General features: G+C 37.0%; 1 protein-coding gene and 1 pseudogene across 1 annotated transcript in view; both read left to right on the plus strand.

Annotated features, from left to right (window-relative positions):
* Window positions 1-21828, plus strand: part of FMN1 (formin 1) — a 153880-nt gene that overhangs the window by 108751 nt on the left and 23301 nt on the right. Inside the window, exon 15 of the mRNA XM_068397364.1 lies at window positions 21373-21424. Within this exon, the coding sequence (XP_068253465.1) occupies window positions 21373-21424 (52 nt within the window). The remainder of the gene's footprint in view (window positions 1-21372; window positions 21425-21828) is intronic.
* On the plus strand, window positions 9070-9249 carry LOC137663269 (U1 spliceosomal RNA; annotated as a pseudogene).

A 21828-nucleotide genomic window follows, 5' to 3' on the forward strand; every position in this document is an offset into this window, starting at 1 on the left:
GTTCCAGGTCAGAAAGTATGTAAAAACTTTAATCTGGGCTCGATTTCCTCCCTCATATACTGGAATGTGCAAATCAAAAAGTCTTTATGCTTCATAGCAGTTAGCCAAGGAAGATCATAGCTGCCACTCTTCATTTCTCTAAGAATAAAGCATCTTGATGATGAAGACTTTGCTATTAAAGGAATTCATTTAGTTTACAGCAGAGTCTGGGAAGCAAGTAGTTGATGTCAAGACAGAACAGTTTTTGAAAATCATTAATAGTGGAAAGCAAAGCTATTTAGGAAAGGCATATGATACACTGAAGTGTCCAGGGTAACAAGCAAGATGGAGAGGGATGGATTTGTCAAATACAGTAGATCTGTTGAGATTAATCCCATAGTAAAAGAAATTGTCCTGTGTTTAGAATTCTAGCCTAGCACTTAGGAAACATTGAATAAGTTCATTGCTTTGCTACAACTATAATATGTCTTATACTACATAGAAGATCAACACTGTGCAGTCATAAGACTGTACAATAGAAAACTAGAGTCACAGACCAAGCTAGTCACTGGAGCGTTATGTCAGGAGGTAGTGCATTTTTCAGACAAGGTTAGCAACCACACGGAAAATGTCAGTAAATCTAATTTTTACTGCTAAGGGATTTCTTCTTAATAATTTTAGCCAGGCTGCAGTAGCTACCTGGGCATGCATCCAGTCTATTGCACTTTTTAATGTATTTCTGGTGCAGAACAGGAGCTTTGATCCACATTTCCTCGTTTGCCTGTTGGAATGTACAATAGAGGATTGTTGAGGTAGTCCAGTGGGAAAAAAAATAAGAAATAAATTCTACAAAGGCTAGCCCCCTTCTCTTGTATGTTAACTACTTTCTGTTTTATATTATTCTTAGGGGGGATTATACCAAGAAATTACGAAATGTTATGAAAAAACATCATCCAAGTGTACTGGCCAGAAACTCTGGTCAAAACTGTTACGCTCTCTGACATGAGAATAGGGAGGATAAACAGGGGGACTTGCATAATTCCATAACACACCAGGCTCCCTAAAAAGGCAGAGAGCTAGCTCCTGGCCTTTTCAAATGTGTGAAGCAATTTCACATTAATTGTTTGATCTAGATTATTGCAGCTACATAAAGAATTGTTACTTATTTTCTCATGCATGCCTCCATGCCTTTTGATCAGTTGTACCTTCATAACTTTATTTCCAGAAAAATAATTTCTTCGGTTTAAGTAATAAATTCTTATTGGATACTGCGATTCGGTATTTTCTTACAAATTTGTTCAGCAGTAAGAAGATGAAATACTGATTCTTTATTTGGAATCACTGGTTTTTAGATCACAGAGTTCTAAGTGAACCCTTGTTAAGTGTATTTGACATTTTTTAACTAAATAATTGAAACCATAAATCATTTAGATCTCAATTTCAAGCTAGCATCCAGGAAGATATTTTTATTATTATTGGTTTTCATTCATAATATCCCTACTCAAATAATTTTATTATCACATTACTTGTTACCATCTTAAATTTATTTTCACCCAACTTTACTTTCTTCCATTTTCTTCCTCAACAATACATAAAATACCATCTTATAATAGCTTTCATATAAGAAATTTATGCCACTAACTTCTTTAACCCTGCTGTAGTGTATTTCAGCTGGCAGACTTCCAGTTTCTTGTTGATTATTTCCTACTTGTTCCTGGGTATATAAATATTCCTTAAGTGTTGTTCTTGTGCTGTAGGTGCTCACACCTGGTGATCTGTTCTCTTCATCTACTAGCACCTGTTTTATTAACCCAGGGAAAGCAACCTTCCTTTCTTAGTTTATAGCCCCATAAGTATTTCGAGTGTAGGAGGATAATAATATAATTTCTTATATTACAGCAAAAGAAGCCTTTCCCCTCAAACTCTACTGCTTTTCGATCAAAGCAGTCTATGAAGTATAAAGCAGGATGGTAACATCATTTAGTAGTAGTGAATCAGAAGTCAAGAATACTCTAAGACACTATTATCAGTACCGTTTTCACAATACAATAATACTTTTTATTTCTCTCTTCCTGTCAACAGGACATACCTTTATAAATTTTAATACAGTCAAAGATTAGGAAGAAATTTACATTGACACTTATTTCCTTTAATAGTCTAACAACATTATATTTTTGTTTTTAAAACAGATATAGAGTTTACGTTTTAAGTCCTTATTCATCGCAGTTTGGTAGAGCTTGCCTGTCATGACTTCCCAAAATATCAGAAACACCTGAGAAATACTTAAAATTCTTGCTTCTCTACAAAAAAAATACAACTTTTCTCCCAAGAAGACTGTTAACAGAAAGAAAAACATTCTAAAACTGCATGTGAAACTAAGTCACATACTTGTCTTCCCACTAGTGTTGTACTCCTCTACCTTAATCTACATATCGGATTATGGTACTTGTGTTCCATTCTATTTGTCAAGCTCTTGAACTGACAAATATTAATAAGTGAATAAGTGAAGAAAGAAAATAAAGAATAATTTTTAAGAGCACTGTATTTCAGTAACAGCTGCCTTTTAAAGTATGATGTGTAAAGAACAGCAGAAGAGCAAAAGAATTTACAAGGATCTTACAGTTGTCCTGATTTTCTGTTACCTGCAATTATGAAGCTGCTTCTCACAACCAAACAACATCTCTGTAAAGATAACCAGTTCTACAGGACATCAGACTCTCTTGAAGATTCTGTGACTCTCCAGTCTGCATATCAAATACTGATTCTTCCTTTTATGAATAAACTCTACAAATATGAAGACTTTTAACTTCAAAGCTTTGTTTTCTGTTCTACTTATCATAACTCTTTTTTTCCCTTCATTTGTTTTCACTGAGATGTTTTATTATCTCTGCCACACATATGCAGTTCTCGCATTAAACAGTGTGGGAGGATATTTATGTCCAGTGTCAAACATGAAAAATATGTCATACTGCCTTGCAGTGATAATGTTTGCTTAAAACTTTTTATCCTTCCCAGCAATGACATTACTGACCAGGCAAAGTTTGTGTTTAGATGTGGAACACTGTTTTATATGCCAGCAGCAGAATTACTTTAATCTTTCAAACTGTTTGTGACAGTCATAACTGTTTTCATCACTCAAAGAGCATTGTATTTAAACAGATGAAAGAGTGATTTACATAAATTGGCATGAGCCTGCAAAGCACAGAACCTTATTGCTGTGGTACTCAGAGATTGTGTAGTTAGACAATAACCTCAGTCCGTAAGACACCAAATAAGGTGTCCTGGAATGTGATTGCATCCATATGCCCCTAACTAATGCAATATTGACAGTGAGCTGATTCAAAGAACGAGAATCTGCTCTAAAATGAGTGTTTCCTCCTACCCTACCAGAAGAATTACCAGCATCAAAGTCCTGAAAATTGATGTTAATTAAAACTATGACTTTTCAGGAAACTTTCAATTGATTATTTTTGAGACAGATATTTCAAATTCCAGATATATGAAGTTCCTATAATCAGTTCCACTATATCGTGACTTACTATAAAAATTGGAGGGTTACACTCCCTTAGAATGTGTAATATAAATGAAATCTAGAAGGACTTGTAGTTAAAAATGCAATGTCATCCTCTCTTAGAAGACAAAGGAAGAACCTCTTAGAGACAACAGTTCCTTCTAGCTTCTTTTCAATTTGATTGTGTTGTACTGAATTACCATGGCTGCTGCAAAGTCACTGGCATTTCATGATAGAGAAGGATTTCCTATCAATAGCAACCGAGTGACATAATGAGTGTTAGTGTCGATACCTTTGATTTAATACAAAAAATTGTGATGTATATGATAGTTATAAAATCTGTACCTAGAACTGCTGGTGCCTCTTGTATAACCCCTATCAGATGTCTGGAGTCTAACATTCTCTTTAAATTCTCATTGAAACCCTTATTTTCCGTTCAATTCCACTGGATTTCTTCCAGTGCCTATATCACAGGCTTATAGATAAATAGAACTGTACATTATATATGTTGGTTTTCACAGGGATCCTATTAGGCTATTCTTTTAGTCCAGCTGCTTTCTTCTTTACTGTATTCTTATGAATTTCCTGCATGATTTGCTATTTATCTACTCATCTTCTTGTGTTGTTATTCACTGTACTGTAGTCAACACCACTAGCATGCAGTTTATCTGGATTTGCTCTGCTATTTACATCCCTGTCTTACTCTGTTTGTGCTGATTCAAAGTCAGTGAACTAATAGAACTTAAATCCCTGTCAGAGCTTTCCTTGGCAGGAAATCATAATTGCTTTAGATTATATATCCTATGAGCAAGTACTTACATATATGGAAGATATTACTGCAAGGAAAGAGCAGAGTCAAGAATTGGAAAGGATTGGAAAGAAGAGATTAATGCACAAACACACTTGCTCTCAAAAGACTTTAATACCTGCCATCACATTGGTCACTCTCATCTTATGTTTGTCCCCTGGACTCTCTAATTTCACACCATAGTTTTTGGATTAAACTTGGAAATATCCTTCACTGCTACCACAATACAAACGGATTATGACAATAACATGCTTAATCTGATATGCATTTGTGTAGAATTTCTCCATGGACTTTCGTACTTCTAGTATGTTGATCGTTTTTCTCAATCATGTTTTGTGCCTGTGGAAACGCGAGTATCCTGTTTTAATGCTTTCCAGCACGATTAATAAAAATACTAGACGCTGAAAATGTCAGCAGGAAATTGGAGCTGTCTGGATTAGGTTCTGTTATGGTGTAAACTGTGTTTTCTTTTTTTAAGCAATGATAACAGGTAAAATCTGTAGGCCAGACAGCAAATAGCCATCAGAAGGAAGCTTCTTTGACACCCAAACTTGTTGAACACGATGTAGCAGGACCATTTGTTTTGAAAACAAAAATAACAATCACAATGTTCATAGGGCAATTCTCAGAAATTTGAAGCTAGTTAAAATACAAAGCACCAGGTTGCTGCTAAACTCTCAAAATTGGAGAATGACAGAGTAAAAACATATGGATGATATTGTGTTGTACAATTACAGCTGTGATAAAAGACAGACTTCTAAATGTAAGAAAAGTCTGATTTCAGGTCATCATTCAACCTCTCCTGCAACTTCTGTGATATCTTTGTGCCTAAATACTTCAGATGCCAGGGCAAGATATTTAAAAATGTACCTCTGTCCTGCGAAGAGCCCTTACAGTGCTGCTTTGTGAACACCTTAACAGAGGTGGAAAAATCAGTAGGTTTTTTTTCTCTTAAGAGATGTACGTATGGAATTGATTGGAACAGTACTTCTTTCATGGCATGTAAATCAATCCAAACTTTTTAGCATCACGATATTTCAGCTTTCTAAACTGTGTCCCAAGTCAGCTATTTTGAAAGTGTCTAAAAAATATTTCTAAAAGGACCTCTTTTCATCTACTGTATAGCATATTTTAGGATATAACTATTTGTAAAATGCATGTGTATGAAGTCTTTCATCTTTAGAATGCCTTACAATCTGAAAATTCCCTCCACAAAGTGTTGCCATCTCTGGAATGGAATGTGGTATCAGGGAGGGTCCTAGTGCCTAGGACAGGCAGGGACACCTGCCTAGACACAACGGTGTAGCTTCTGTGGCCAAGCAGAAAACTTTCAACGTTAAAGAATATAATGCTAAAAGGAAAAACTGCTCTGTAAAATGTATTTGCTTTGATTATCTATAGAGTTATCGGTACAGTTAATCAGGAAATGTTTATAATATGTTTCCTTACCTTGAGTTTTGCACAAAGGGCCTGACCCAGCATTGACTTAGAGCGGAACAGGAGCTGGATAAGGCATATTTATGTTTAAGATTATTTAAGCTTTCCACATCAGGAATTCTTTGCTTACATGTAATTGGGCAGTTCCTAGGACAGAGAATCCCCAAGCTCAATCAGGAGAGCTGACTCTACATTTCTGTTTGAAATAATGGTAGGGGAACTTTGACTTTCCTGCCTGTTATAAGCCAGTCATTTTTCATTTTAATGTAATTTGATATTGGTTGAGTTTTGATGTGAATGAAGTAAATTGTCTGAAGATTTAAAATTTCTTTTCAATTTTAAAAAAATACTTCCAAACATTTCATAACATACTTCACCTGTTGGAGTGAACAAACCATACTTCACCTATTGGAGAGCAGCGTAGGAGAAAGAGACCTGGGGGTCCTAGTGGACAGCAGGATGACATGAGCCAGCAATGTGCCCTTGTGGCCAAGAAGGCCAATGGCATCCTGGGGTGTATTAGAAGGGGTGTGGTTATTAGAACCCCTGTGTGTATTAGAAGAGGTGAAGGTTGAGGGCAGCCTTGGTTGTAGTGACCATGAGATGGTAGAGTTCAGGATCTCATGTGGCAGGAACAGAATAGCTAGCAGAATCACAACCCTGGACTTCAGGAGGGCCAACTTTGGCCTTTTCAAGCAATTGCTAGGGGAAATCCCATGGGACAGGGTACTAGAAGGTAAGGGGGCCCAAGATAGTTGGTTAGCATTCAAGGACTGCTTCTTCCAAGCTCAAGATCAGAGCATCCCAACAGGTAGGAAGTCAAGGAAGGGTACCAGGAGACCTGCATGGTTGAACAGGGAACTGCTGGGCAAACTCAAGTGGAAGAAGAGGGTGTACAGATCGTGGAAGGAGGGGCTGGCCACTTGGGAGGAATATAAGTCTGTTGTCAGAGGATGTAGGGAGGCAACTAGGAAAGCTAAGGCCTCCTTGGAATTAAACCTTGCAAGAGAGGTCAAGGACAACAGAAAGGGCTTCTTCAAATACATTGCAGGTAAAGGCAACACTAGAGGCAATGTAGGCCCACTGATGAATGAGGTGGGGGTCCTGGAGACAGAGGATAAAAAGAAGGCGGAGTTACTGAATGCCTTCTTTGCCTCTGTCTATACTGCTGGAGGCTGTCCTGAGGAGCCCCGGACCCCTGAGGCCTCAGAAGAAGTCAGGATAGAGGAGGAATCTGTCTTGGTTGATGAGGGCTGGGTCAGGGACCAATTAAGCAACCTGGACGTCCATAAATCCATGGGCCCTGATGGGATGCACCCGCGGGTGCTGAGGGAGCTGGCGGAAGTCATTGCTAGGCCACTCTCCATCATCTTTGCTAAGTCGTGGGCAACGGGAGAGGTGCCTGAGGACTGGAGGAAAGCGAATGTCACTCCAGTCTTCAAAAAGGGCAAGAAGGAGGACCCGGGTAACTATAGACCGGTCAGCCTCACCTCCATCCCCGGAAAGGTGATGGAACAACTTGTTCTTGGTGCTGTCTCTAGGCACATCAAGGATAGGGGGATCATTAGGGGCACTCAGCATGGCTTCACCAAGGGGAAGTCATGCTTAACCAACTTGATAGCCTTTTATGAGGATGTTACCCGGTGGATAGATGATGGTAAAGCTGTGGATGTGGTCTATCTTGATTTCAGTAAAGCGTTTGACACGGTCTCCCACAGCATCCTCGCAGCTAAACTGGGGAAGTGTGGTCTGGATGATCGGGTAGTGAGGTGGATTGTGAACTGGCTGAAGGAAAGAAGCCAGAGAGTGGTGGTCAATGGGACAGAGTCCAGTTGGAGGTCTGTGTCTAGCGGAGTCCCGCAAGGGTCGGTTCTGGGACCAGTACTATTCAATATATTCATTAATGACTTGGATGAGGGATTAGAGTGCACTGTCAGCAAGTTCGCTGATGACACAAAACTGGGAGGAGTGGCTGATGCGCCGGAAGGCTGCGCAGCCATTCAGAGGGACCTGGAGAGGCTGGAGAGTTGGGCGGGGAGAAATCTAATGAAATATAACAAGGGCAAGTGTAGAGTCCTGCATCTGGGCAAGAACAACCCCATGTACCAGTACAAGTTGGGGGCAGAGCTGTTGGAGACCAGCGTAGGGGAAAGGGACGTGGGGGTCCTAGTGGACAACAGGATGACCATGAGCCAGCAGTGTGCCCTTGTGGCCAAGAAGGCCAATGGCATCCTGGGGTGGATTAGAAGGGGTGTGGTCAGCAGGTCGAGAGAGGTTCTCCTCCCCCTCTACTCTGCCCTGGTGAGGCCGCATCTGGAGTATTGTGTCCAGTTCTGGGCCCCTCAGTTCAAGAAGGACAGGGAACTGCTAGAGAGAGTCCAGCGCAGAGCCACGAAGATGATTAAGGGAGTGGAACATCTCCCTTATGAGGAGAGGCTGAGGGAGCTGGGTCTCTTTAGCTTAGAGAAGAGGAGACTGAGGGGTGACCTCATTAATGTTTATAAATACATAAAGGGCAAATGTCATGAGGATGGAGCCAGGCTTTTCTCAGTGACATCCATTGACAGAACAAGGGGCAACAGGTGCAAGCTGGAACACAGGAGGTTCCACATAAATATGAGGAAAAACTTCTTTACGGTGAGGGTAACTGATCACTGGAACAGGCTGCCCAGAGAGGTTGTGGAGTCTCCTTCTCTGGAGACATTCAAAACCCGCCTGGACGCGTTCCTGTGTGATATGGTCTAGGCAATCCTGCTCCAGCAGGGGGATTGGACTAGATGATCTTTCGAGGTCCCTTCCAATCCCTAACATTCTGTGATTCTGTGATTTTATAACATTCCAAAAATGTTGTAAAATAAGTTGTCCTATTAAATATTTGATGGAAAGAATATTCTGCCATAATAGAGGCAGATGCATCAAATTCCAAAGTATACTATTACTTTTACCCTGAACATGATTTTTTAAGTCCATTCAATACTTTCTTGTTCTAATAGAGAAAAAAATGAAGAGGAATTACACTCATTATGACTGGGTTATTACAGCAGACTGAACTGAGATACAAGTGATATTGGTATGGTTTGTGTTAATTATCATTCTCAGAAGTTGTTTTTGCGGTTTTTAATAGATAAGATCGAATCAAAATGGTAGTCAAATAAAACTTCAACTATGACTACAACGATATTTAACTCTTCTACTACTAGGTCATTTGGGATTGCCTCCATTTTATAGGATTGCAGTTAAATGATCATCATATATTCCTCTTCTTCTGTCTGCCTTTTGCATGGACCTACTATTATTATTGAGTAAAAGCCATTTCCAGGACATAGGAGGTAACTCATTGTCCTGGTTTGGCCTAAACCACGGAGCATCTGGACCAGTCACAATGGGGTGGTTTTCCCAGGGCGAGGCTCATCCCCTGCACTCCGGGTGTGCTGACCCCTGCGATTTCCCCAAATGCGGGAAACTCGACTGCATAATTTGTGGTAGTGGGGGACTGCGTTCGCGCTCTCCCCTGGCATACACGTCGTTCTCAGTATAAAGCGGGGGGATCACGAGGGTCTCGCGCTCTTTCTGCTATGGCCGGTGTCCAAGGAGGACTCCGTCTGTTTTCCTGCTGCCCCCGATCCCGATCCGTGCATCCCTGAATCCAGCTCTCGACCGTCGCTAGGCCCAGCCTGGGCCTTCCCGGAGCCTGCCCTGCAGTGCTGGTGGTGACGTGGCTGACTTCAGGGGAGCTCAGTCTTGGTTTTGTATATATATTTGTATAAATCTGTCACGGTTTAAAGATGGGCCGGCTATTAAACCTGCAGCAGATGCTCTCTGTTATCCCCCCCCCTCCCCCTAGAGGGAAAGGGAAAGGGAAAAGGGAGAGAGACTTCTGGGTTGGAAAGTTAAAACAGTTTTAATAAACTATAATAATGAAAAAGAGTATAATAACAATAATAGAAATAATCAAATATATACAAATATATATACAAAACCAAGATTGAGCTACCCCGATGTCGGCCACATCACCACCGGCACTGCAGGGCAGGCTCCGGGAAGGCCCAGGCTGGGCCTAGCGACGGTCGAGAGCTGGATTCAGGGATGCACGGATCGGGATCGGGGGCAGCAGGAAAACAGACGGAGTCCTCCTTGGACACCGGCCATAGCAGAAAGAGCGCGAGACCCTCGTGATCCCCCCGCTTTATACTGAGAATGACGTGTATGGGATGGAATACCCTCGTTGGTCAATTTTTGGTCACCTGCCCTGTCTGCTCCCCCCTGCAGCTGCGACCCCCCTTCGGCTCTTCAGTTGTAAGCAGTAAGGAATTCAGCAGTGACCTTGGTTTCTCTCAAGAATAAGTACAGCAAGAGCCTTTCTGCACAACATCCCTACCGGTGCCTCAGTGATAACTACAAACTTCGAACGTTATCAGTCCTGGAAGCAGACACTGTCTGCAAAAACATGCAGTTAGTTTCAGAAAGTGCAGTTACTTAGAGGAGACTTAGCTGAAAGGAAAAATCACTGAAAGGAAAATCGGCCTGGTTTAGGCCAAACCAGGACACTCATAAAAAACAAGGTAATAATAAAGGCCCAGAGGTACAGTGAGAAGAAATCTGCAGTCATGGGCTTAACTGCTGCATTCACATTCCCTCGTCCTGTTATGTAATACTCATATTCTCTTCTGTCCTTTTACATGAGGATTAACATGAACAATGTAAATGTTTACATGAACAATGTAATGTTTACATCCACTGTGAGCGGAAAAAAATACTCCCAGCATAGAGTTCAAAAGAATATAAGCAAGCTATAAAAACTCAAAATAGATCAGGTAGATGCAATAATAATTCTTGTTATTTTCCCAATCTTAAATTAAGCTAACATGAGATTTTTTTCTTTTGTAAACGCTCTCTGTTCTCTCATCATGGTAGTATCTGAGTGCTCTCTATGAATGAATTAAATGGCCTGACTAATGTGTCACACATGCTTTACTTCTCCTGTCATCCTTTTCCCATAAGGAGAATAGTATATTTTTTATTTGGAAATTTAGAGATACTTTTTTAAAATATATTCTATGTGTTTATCACAAAGAGGGCAAGCTCAGAAAAAATGTGTGCCTAGTACTTGAATGCAGTTTGGTGTTTCTTGTAAAAACACTGATTAAAAGAATCCTAACAAACTACTTCTTTAAAGTTAGTATCCTGTATTTTATTTGTGGCATGGAGAAATACTGCAGATCCAAATTTGCCTCTTTTTAACATTTTGTTTCAAATTACAGGCCTTTCAACCTAGTAGCTAGATAAATTTTTTTGCATAAATCTAAGTTGCAGAAGAACTTTGAGTTAAAAACAAGAATTAAATATATTGGTAGTATGAAATCATTTGACAAATATTTGTGATTTTGTAGAGGAAATTACTGCATTTTTGTTTGGGAAATAATTGAGCTTATGATTGTGATATTTTTAAGTCTATCATAACTATTTGTGTAGAAAGTATGTAGTCCAACAGAGTTGTTTTTTCTATTGATATGTTCTTTAAGTATAAGTTAAATAACACACACATGCTTTTTCATAAAGACGTATGTGATTTTTGAGGAATATAATTTCTTTATTTTGTACTTGTGTTTTCTTGTTTAATTCTATCTATTTACATTTCATATTTCTCAACCTGAATCTTAGGGTTTCATACTAAATAGTGAATCTTTATAAACAGGAAGGTTGTTGGTTAAAAATTCAGAGTTTTATTGAAAGAATTTTTCTCCTTTGTATACAGCATGCATTTTTTTTTTTCCTTAAACAGGATCCTGCTAGATGTTTTCGAAATTCAGTTTTGATTCAGGTGTGATAAAGACTAAAACACCGAACTTTAGAGGCCAAAATATTTCTGGTTCAGTGGTGTTAACAGATAAATGTGGAGAAGTTTGCTGTATACCTTGTATACCTGATCTGTAGTTTTATAAGAGATTTTCAAAACAAGGAGTATTCATCCGGCACATTTCACATCACTAAAATGTAGTTATGGATGCTAAAAAAATGATAATAGGCAAAATCTACCTTAATATTTCACATTATTTGTAAATGTGAATATCTGATATCAATACTTAGATCTAATTTTATTTTCATTTTTATTTGATTTACCCTTAAATATCAGTAGCTGTGTGTTTGAGAATCAGTTTGGGCTTGAAATTTTCCTGCCCCATCCTGTCTATACGGCTGAACAAAAAGGAGAAGGTGACTGTCATACTTCCAAGCAGCACATTTTTAGAAGGTCGGAATGATTAAATTCGTTCTCAATAACGTAGTTTTTCTGCTCATGCTTTTTATTGACAGTCTTTGTTTCTTAAAGAACCTTCATTGCTTTTTTTTATTTAAACAAAAACGTAGCAAAGAAACAGATGTGTCCCATATAAAATATGCAATAAATCTTGTCTCACAAATTCTTTGCTCTGAACTTTCTGACAGAAACTGTCAAATATCCACTTTAATTCTAGTATAAAATGTTCACTTTGTGTCATGGCGCCAACCACCATATGCTGGAGTAAAGTCAGTAACCAGCAATAAAAAAAGGCAACATACACACCTTTGAAACAGTACAAGCAATCAACAGTGAGAAAGGTCTATATAAAACTATGGAGAATTAATCTCAGCTTTGCCACTATCCTGCTGTGCATTTACAATGAGACTTTGCTCCCGACCACCAGAAGTGGCTTACTTTGCAGGGGGAGTGTATCCTAATGAGGGGAAAATGTATGGAAAACAAAGCAGCAGCTTTTAACCCCCCACCCCCATCCTTTGGATCACCTAGAAGAGCATGTCCTAGTGTGTTCAAACATGTGGGGCCACGACACATCACGCATTGCTGTGCCTTAGCTGATCATGTGAAACCAATCTTGGCTGAGCTCAATCAGCAGAAATGACTTTAGCTTCATAAATCATTGTTATCATTCCACAGGAGGAGGCAATGCTATGACTTTTCTCTCCTAAAAGTTTTCAGGCCACAAATTTCACAAGCTTTTCTGAAATTAGTTTAATTATATTTGTATAATTATTCCCTCTTTACCTACCAGATTAGTTGTTGGTTCACCATCAAATTAACTTTTACTTTATATCCTTCTTATGCTTTTGAGAAGACCTTCTGCTGCGTATTGGTTTTAATAATCATTCAACTATTTAAAAGTATCGTCCTTGGTATAAAAATGTGCTGATCCTTAAGGGTTTTACTTCTGCTTACAACAGGAGATTGTAGTTACAGATAATCTGGATAATTAGTTTTCCCAAACACAGAACAGATTGGATTTAACCTTGTTCTGTTTGAAAGGATTAGAACTAATTTTTCAGTTACATAAACTGTTTAGATATATTTAGTCATCTTAAAGATTAATCTTTAATTGGAATAAATTGAAAAACATAATGTTAATTCTTGCTTTTTAATTAGTAATTCCTGAATGCAGGAAAGTAAGACTAATATTAGTCCTAATGTTGAGGAAACAATTTTTTTTGTTTGTAGAAGCTAACCAAAAAAAATAGCTTTAATTTAAAAATCTACTCTCACAGAATACAAGAGAAGCATCATACTAAGAAACATACATTTTAAGAAATATAGGACTTTATGAAAAGAAATATAATGGGGTTTTTTCATAGTTCTAATGTTCTGGTAAAATGACCTTCAACGCATTTTCTGACACATTTATAGACAGCATTATCACTTTTAAAAGAAAACATAATTTCCTAGGTTTTTTATTACCTATGATAATAAACACTTTCTTGAATGTGTTGCTTGAGTGTGTTCTGCTGGTGTTGTGTGCCTCTGTGTGTGTACAAATGTGTACAATTTGTTATGGTTTGGTAACATTAAAAATACTGAATCTTTTATAATGTTTAACAATTTCTGTATGATAAATGTTAATTAATTAGTCCTTGCCCAGTACCTAATATACAGATTGGTAACTGATACTCCTGATTACTTTTGGGAAACTTTGTTAAGCAGCTTTGCAAGACTGCACAGAGACTCTTTGTATGATAGAAACATTTGTACATTTTAATCATTGGATGTGGGTTTCTTAGTTAAAAACAATTTTTGTACCACTACAAAGGAAAATAAACTTGTAAGGACTGTTTCAGGGAAGCATGATTAAGACCTCATGGCAGCAAGTGTTCTGAAGATTGTTTTGAAAGGATTTAAGATGTCTATACCAGTATTTAAACCATCTAAAAAAAAAATTGCATGGTCAAATCCCATGTTAAAAATGCGACATTTTCTAATTTAGAGAAGAGGTAAAGGAAACAAGGCTTATGTGATCACACCGCCTGTTGATTGTTCCCCTGCCAATATTTTTTAATGCGTTGGCCAATTTTGACCAAATGTGACAAGAGTTAGAGATCCTAAGATATTAAGCTCCTAAAATCTCAATAAAAATGTGTGGCTAAATAGACAAGAGTGACCCTATTAGCCTTCCAGGGAGAGAAAGGCTGTATCATGAACTCAACCCTTAATTAAACATTAATGAATCCAGCTGGGGACTAACTCTAAAATACAGATCCACAGTAGGCCAAGTTTCATCGATTCCATTGCTCCCAGACCTTCTTGGTTAACTGATACCATAGAAGAAAGATCTGTTGCTGGGTGTGGGATCATTTGTTTTGGGGATTTTTTGCATTCTAATATACTGGAATAGAAAACTATATTAGACATACAATTAAATATTTACATCTAATTTCCAGGCTGTCTGTTGAATTCCGTGAGTTCGTAAAGCCCCTCAATTAGAAGTTAGTAACTAGCTAAAGAAAGTCAATCAAGTAATACATATTAAAAAAATTAGTTGCTAGTAATCTGTACATAGAACATAAGTTTTTTAATTATTTCTGAAATATAAAATTTTTATAAGACAAAAAAGCCCCTGTATGCGAATGGTGGACTGTAGCCACATGAAATAATTTGCAGTCATATTAAGTATGTATTTTTCAAATTTGAAATTGAATACAGTACAATAAAAAAAAAGTAAAATGTTTTGTACTGTATGTATTCTCCCTGTTTGCTATGTTTATATATGAAGTAAATTCTTAAGTAATAATAATTCTTTTGTATAGCACTAACTTAAAAGTAATATTGTTTCTCAAAAGATAGAATTATATTAAAATTAACTCAATATAATGATATAGAAATTACAGAAAATTCAGGTTTTATGTAGGGGTCTAGATAGATAGATTTTTCTTGAGTATATCTCTTCCTAGAACAGGAGACACCTCCTCTAGAATTTCTGAAACTTCATAATTTGTTAAAAACTTTTAAGGTTATTGAGAAAGCCTATTCAATATTTAGAATGAAAAGTATGTGTCTGAAATTACAAAATTCATTTTTTCTGTGAGCACCTAATTTCTGAGAACTTTTATACCCTCTGTTGCTAAATGCTTTATTATAGGATGTGTTTTTAAAAAGTAAAACAGTTCTTAAATTGGATTCCGCCTGTATGAAATGTAAAACTTCATCTCAGTAGCATATCATACTAAAATAGAAATTGAATTTCTCTCTCTAACAATTCCAAAACCCTAATTTCCATGCTCAGTACTATACTTATTCTTGTTAGTCAGCCCATGTTTTCAAAATACAATATATTCCAGTTTGATAACGAGGAAAATAAAAAAAGGAAAATAGAGATGATCCATTTCCTGATTTTGCATTCTCTTGCATTCATACATGTATTTTCATGAATATTTGTTTTTTTTGCACTTGACATTTGTTAATTTGTTTAAAAGATTCTATTAATTTGATTTCCATTGCTTTAAGATTCGCATTTCTAGAAAGCAGATTCTGGCAGTGTCAGGTAATGAAATACATTTTCATGTGTTATAGTATTCAAATTGTTCATTTATGACATTTGCAATGTATTCTATTTACGGCCTTTTTATGCAGGGCCCTATCTTTTTCTAGACAGTAAGATAACACTAATAATAAAAAGATTAAATGGATGTTGATGATACTTATGAACAGTTTGTATGAATTGTTAGCCACATGCAGCTGGCTTTGCTGTCATCAGCTAAACAATAAAACCTCATGCTGCATTGAAAAGGATTTTGGGAGAGGTAGTCATTGCTCCAAAAATGTCTGGGCATTAGTCTAATTGTGGAACGTGGTGAGTGATTGCCCTTGCATTGCTTGTTTTTTTCTTCCCCTTTTCTTCACTTATTGAACTGTCTTTATCTTGACCCATAAGTTTTTCTCACTTTTGCTCTTCCTGTTCTCTCTCCTGTCCCACTGCAGGAGAAGGGGCACAAGTGAGCGAGTGGCTGTGTGGTGCATAGCTACTGGCTGGAGTCAACTCACCAGGACTCTCGAATAACAATCTTTAGGAAAGCACACTTCCATTAGATTGCTCATGATAGCTCTTTGCAGGTCAAAGAGCTGCCATGTGCTAGCAAGTGCACCCCTGTGAAAATTTTGTCTTCCATGTTATGACTTGTAGTCCATTAAGTCTTGAGTAAAGGATTTCTTAAGAATTAAGTCTATTTGAAAAGTTCCACTGGTAACAGATCTATTGAAACCAAAACCAAAGGAGGCTAAATTAATCCCACTGTTTTTCCTGCTGTTCTTCATACTACTATAGTGTCTAGGAGTTTTTCTGGAGCATATCCAGAATTTTGTACAAAAACAGAGAACATCTGTATTGCTTTTGATGATCCTCTCTAGTCTTTTTACACACCTAGAAGGCTGCCTTTGAGCTTTTTCTTCCACCCTACATGGTGCTTGTTTAAACAGGATTATTAAAAACAGTTTCCCTTGTATGACAATTGCACTTAATGGTGGAGATATATGGTATACTTTTAGCCAGAGTCTTCTGAGTTCTGCTTCTGATACCCAAGTATATCAGCAATGGATAATTTCTAAGAGATTTGGATCTCTGTTATGAAATGGTGGTATGTCTTCACACTTTAAAAAGACCAAGAAAATAAGGTCTGTTGTTGCTTGTTCTCCTTACTCAGTAATGACATAGAATGTGACATTTGGCACTTTGGAAAAAGGTAACCCAACCAAACCTCTCTTTTCTTCCTCAACCCTTGATTAAGGGGCTAGTATGTTTCTAGGGTGGGTTTCATCTTTTGATTGCCTTTCAGGATGACTACTTAAGAGGTTTTAGTCTTGACTAATAAGGAAGGTGAGTTTTTGTGAGCCTAGAAAATGTTGTAATAACCTTTTGTCACTGTTTTAACAGTCTCTGTCCAGGCTTTATGAAGTTCAGAGAGGAATGCCATTAGGGGTTTTGTTGTTTGTTTTGGGGGTTGGTTTTTGGGTTTTTTTGTCTATGTCTTATCCTAGATCCTGTATTAATCTTAACTGTGGTTGGTTGGAAGACATGAGTCAGAAAAGACCTATTTCCTTCCTTGGGGCAAAAAAAATCAAATACCTTGTTTTAGGGTGGGGGTTTTTTCCCCCGCAGAAAAACCTATTATTTACCAGTCTCTAAAAGTTCATGAAGCATACATTTTTGAAACACATGAACTTAGCCTTGGAATATAAAACTTAAGAGTTCTGGTGTCTCCACCCTAACTGCTAGTTCTCTGAGTGTTCTCATAATTTTGAAGTTTGTCATTGCTCCAGAATGCTTAGAAAAGTTATACAAAGTTATGCATCAGATCTTTCAATTCTGAAAAGAGTAATATACGGAAAAATAAAAAAGCTGTAATGGGTACAACTAGATTAGTAGACTTATGTGAATTATCCTTCTTACATTCATTCATATATTTAAGTTCAGAGAGAAGTACCGGAAAATTTATCCAGTCAGACTCATTGTGTTAAAAAATTTTGGCTAGAGGGGCAGAAGTAACTGTGAGATTTTTATGCAGTTGTGTCTACTCATTTTTCTTTCTTTGTCCTCCCCTCTTAGAGCAAGTAGTTTCATCATTCTGTGCTTGCCTCTGTTAGTTGCTGACCTTCTCCAACTTCCAGTCTATGCCAGTATCCCATATTTTCTTTCCTTTGTTCTTTGGGGAACTATTTCATAGTAGCCTGAAGAGGTCTTGGTTCTGTTGTAACTGGAAGCTGCTATGCATATATTAGACCCATTCAAAATAAATATTTTCTGGTAATTTCTCATTCTCAAAATAGTGTTTGGCATGCTGTCCCATCCTCAGCAAGTAGAATTTGTAGAAGAAATAAGTTGTTGGGGTTTTTTTACCATTTCACTCTAATACTGTTTCACTCTTAGAACTGTTATAGGATCATGACTCTTCAAATGCATTTCAGTAAAAGGAAGCCACCAGAAATATCTCAGGTTCATAAGGCAAATTCATAAGGTCATAGTCCACTTATTCTCTTATTCTTTGAGCTAGATACAGATAGCAAGATGAATAAGATTAGTGACTGGTCTTGAGAGTCTATAGCTGTATTACAAAAGACATATTTTGTAAATACTTGTTTTCCTTTCAAAGCTCTTGTCTGTAGAAAGACACAGAAGTTCTTAATTGATCCTTGCCTTCCTATCTATATTCAGAGAAGATATATTGATTAAGATTTTCTGCTTGTCATAGGACAGGATCTGATACCTTATTCAGGATATGGACTTAACCAAATCCAAACAGTAGAGCATATTAAGAACTTGCATTTAGATGTGAGACCAGACAGCAAACTTTAAATTTGAGAGTTCCCTGTCATTTTCAAAGCTGGTCAAGCCTAATAACTCCAAGGCCAGACAGAAGGCTATCTCCATACCAAATGCATCTTATGGGAAGTAATTTTGAAGAACCTCTATGTAATCTGTGTGCATGTAATGTAGAACATCTACAGCTACATTATGGAATAATCTGGTGCAGTAGGATTGGATCAGCAGATTGAAGCAGCAGAGGCTGAGGACACTGTGTTTACAGTAGAGGTTTAAGCTTCGAGTTAGATTTAATCTGAGGTGAACATTTCCTCCTCGTCTTTCAAAGCTGTCTGAAGGCTCAAGCGTTATTTTGGTCCTTTTGTCCCTATTAAGTATTGGAGTGTATTTGCTGTGGAACCTCCTGTTTAGTTTCCTCCTGATGGAAATTAGTTTGCAAGCACCAAAATGTATCTGCAAACCAAATCAATGCTCAGTAAATGGAGACAGTGAGGAAATTTGCTTCAGAAGCATCCTAATCAAAAAGATGATGCCAATAATCACTGTATTTCAATGTTCACTGCAGTCATGCTTTTCTCCGTCACAAGAAATAGAGTGTGATATCAGGAGTCTATTTCAAAACAAACAAAATGTGCTACATGTAGTTAGACTATAGAACACTTGCCACAGCAGTTTGTGGAAGCTAAAAAACTTGTAAAAGCTTAAGCAGAGAATGAGCAAGTTCTTGGGAGAGAAAACATTGAGAATTACATTGGAATGACATCCAGTGCAGGAAGCATTTTGTATGAACTACAGAACTTCAGAGGCAGAGAGAACACTCAGGGGAGGGATCGTGTGTTTGTCCTGGTCCTTAACTCTAACTGAGCACCTGCTTCAGTGTCTGCCAGAGGCAGGATATTAGGCTAGATGAATCCTTGTGCCAATCTGATATAGCTGTTGTTATATTCTTAACTTAAGGAAACTGAGCAAACTGAAATCAAGCATGTGGTCTAAGGATAAAAGGATTACATCATCCCACTTCAGTGAAAAGAAAATTCTATGCAAACAAATGTGGTGTTGCAGAGAAATAAAAAGAAAGAAGTTATTTCATTTATGTAATTCATTGTAATTGCCTTTGTTAATTCCACAAATTAAGATGAGGATTGATATCTTGACTATGGGGCTTTGAGGACTCTGTTGAGGAAAATACAGTGTTTCATGTTTACTGACAGCATTGATAGTGTTAGTTATTGAAGGTTGCGGATTGGGAGAAAAAGAGCAGGATATTAGAAATTCTGAGTGGAAGGTTACTTAGAAGTTGTATGGAAGATTAGAGAATTGTTCTGGTTTCTTGTCTTACACATTATGTAGTATTTGTAACTCCTATTTACTTAGAATTTGTTGCATAAAGTTGTTCATTTGTTTTCTTAACAAGTCTCAACATCTGAATTTCAAAAAAGCATGTTGTCCTTGTTAGTTATTGCATTCTTGTTCATGTGCAGGGACCTGAGAATATTCAATTTCTGGTTTAGCTATGTTGGGAAATTTGCCTTTCTTAACAATTTTTCATCTCCTTAACAACCAGAAAGAAATTATTAATGTAATCATAAAGTGTACAATTTTATACACAGCTCAACTTTTAACCATCTTTGTTTTTCTGTATGTAGTTAATTTTGTATCATGATGAACCATCAGAATTCCAACCTATGTTTTCTGCTTTTAATGGTATAAAATGAAAGAGCTGTGGAAATAATGGGTTAAGTATAGTAGGTGAACTTTAGCTGAATTTCTCAGGAGCCTGAGATGAACACAATAAATCAGAGCTGCACTATCTATTTCAATTGCAGCTGTCTTGCTACCAAGATTTGAGGTGGAGAATTTAATGGTATAGAATTAATCATTTTCCTTGCAAAGGGCACACAACATTGTTTCTGGCCTTTACGATATTGAAATAGTCTGAATAAGTATCTCCAACACACTTGCCCAATATAGGTAAATATATGAGTTGAAATTAATTTGTTTTGTTAACGGCAAATATTCTGAAGTAATAAAGTTTTTAAATTATTTTAACTGTCTTAGTACAAGCCTCTGTGTCGGTAGCCTTATAATGAAATGGAATCATTCAGAATCAATTTCTCAGTGGCCTTGTCTGTACTTTGTAACTGTATTTCAGCCAGCCAATGCACTCCTATAAACTGAGCAGCAAAAAGATACAGTTCTTCATCTTTATATAAGGAAGTGTCTGAATTCTGTTTATATTAACATTTGCATTTACAGGATTGTTCTAATGTGGAATAGGAATAATTTTTCCACGTTAGTATTGTTTTACATATGTGGTATTCTGCTGCAGCTGAGGTTACTCCACTGTATTAAGAAGAATTGATCAACATTTTGTGAAAAATTTAGTGCTTTTGCTTGAGCATCCAGCTCAGAAACATTTTCAAAAGTAGAGAATCCCCATCCTTTGAAAATCAAATCCTTTTAAGTAGTTCATGTGAGCGTTCTGTAACAGAGGGGCTCAGATTCACTAACCATATTTCAAACTCTTGGCTGTTTTTTCAAAAAAATCATGTACATACCATACATTTAAAACTTAGTACATATGTTTTCACTTTCCAGCTTCCTGAACAAAATGTGATAGCTGTATGGAACAGTTGGTGTTAACTATGTTTGGTACCTGTTCAATTCCAATTGAACTTCCAATTATTTATGCAGCAAAAACAGGTTTAAAGTTGTAAATTCTGCTCTGCAACAATAAAGAAACATACACAACTTAGTGTTCTTTTTTTAAATCTGAAAGTCAAGTTTAATTATTTGCTCTTTATTTACATTAATATCTACCACTATATATAATAGTATGGATTTTAAATGACTTTTCAAATCCAATACACTTTATTGGTACATTAGAAGCATTCATTTAGGTACAAGAAATAAATGAAAATTGAAAATTAGCAAATGTTTATCACTTTTATCATATTTAGTATACAAGCTATCAAATTTTGAATGTAAGAGATGTTTAATCTGTGGGATCTCTAAAACTGTAAGGCAGTAATTTATATCTAAGAAATGTTTTTAATTGGCAGCTAAAGAAGAACGCAAAAAAGAAGAGAGTAGTTTGGAAAATGCACATAAATGGTAAGGTTTTTGCTAGTGTTTTCTAACAGTTTATTTTGATCAAAGATGTTATTGATCTTAGGAATTACATTAAATAGGCAAAAGGATCTGTACTTCAAAGAAGTAATATGCTTTCTGAAAAATCCTTATGTTGTCTTCCAGGAAAAAGTTCAGTTGAATTTTTAGCTGAACAGTGCACCGTATTTGAGGTGTTAATTTCTGTCAACATTGAATTGAGTCAGAGTTTTAAAGAATATTGAAATAACTTATTAACTACTTAATGTAGTAAAAATGCATTTCATCATCACTGAACATTTTCATTGCTTAGGCTATTGAATGCAGCATACTAAGAAACCAATGAAATCCTAACGTTTTATTGCCTGAATAGCTGTGCCTTACGTAGGCCAAAGGAGGCAAAATAGAGG

Source organism: Nyctibius grandis, chromosome 4, assembly GCF_013368605.1.
Source record: "Nyctibius grandis isolate bNycGra1 chromosome 4, bNycGra1.pri, whole genome shotgun sequence".
NCBI lineage: Eukaryota > Metazoa > Chordata > Aves > Nyctibiiformes > Nyctibiidae > Nyctibius > Nyctibius grandis.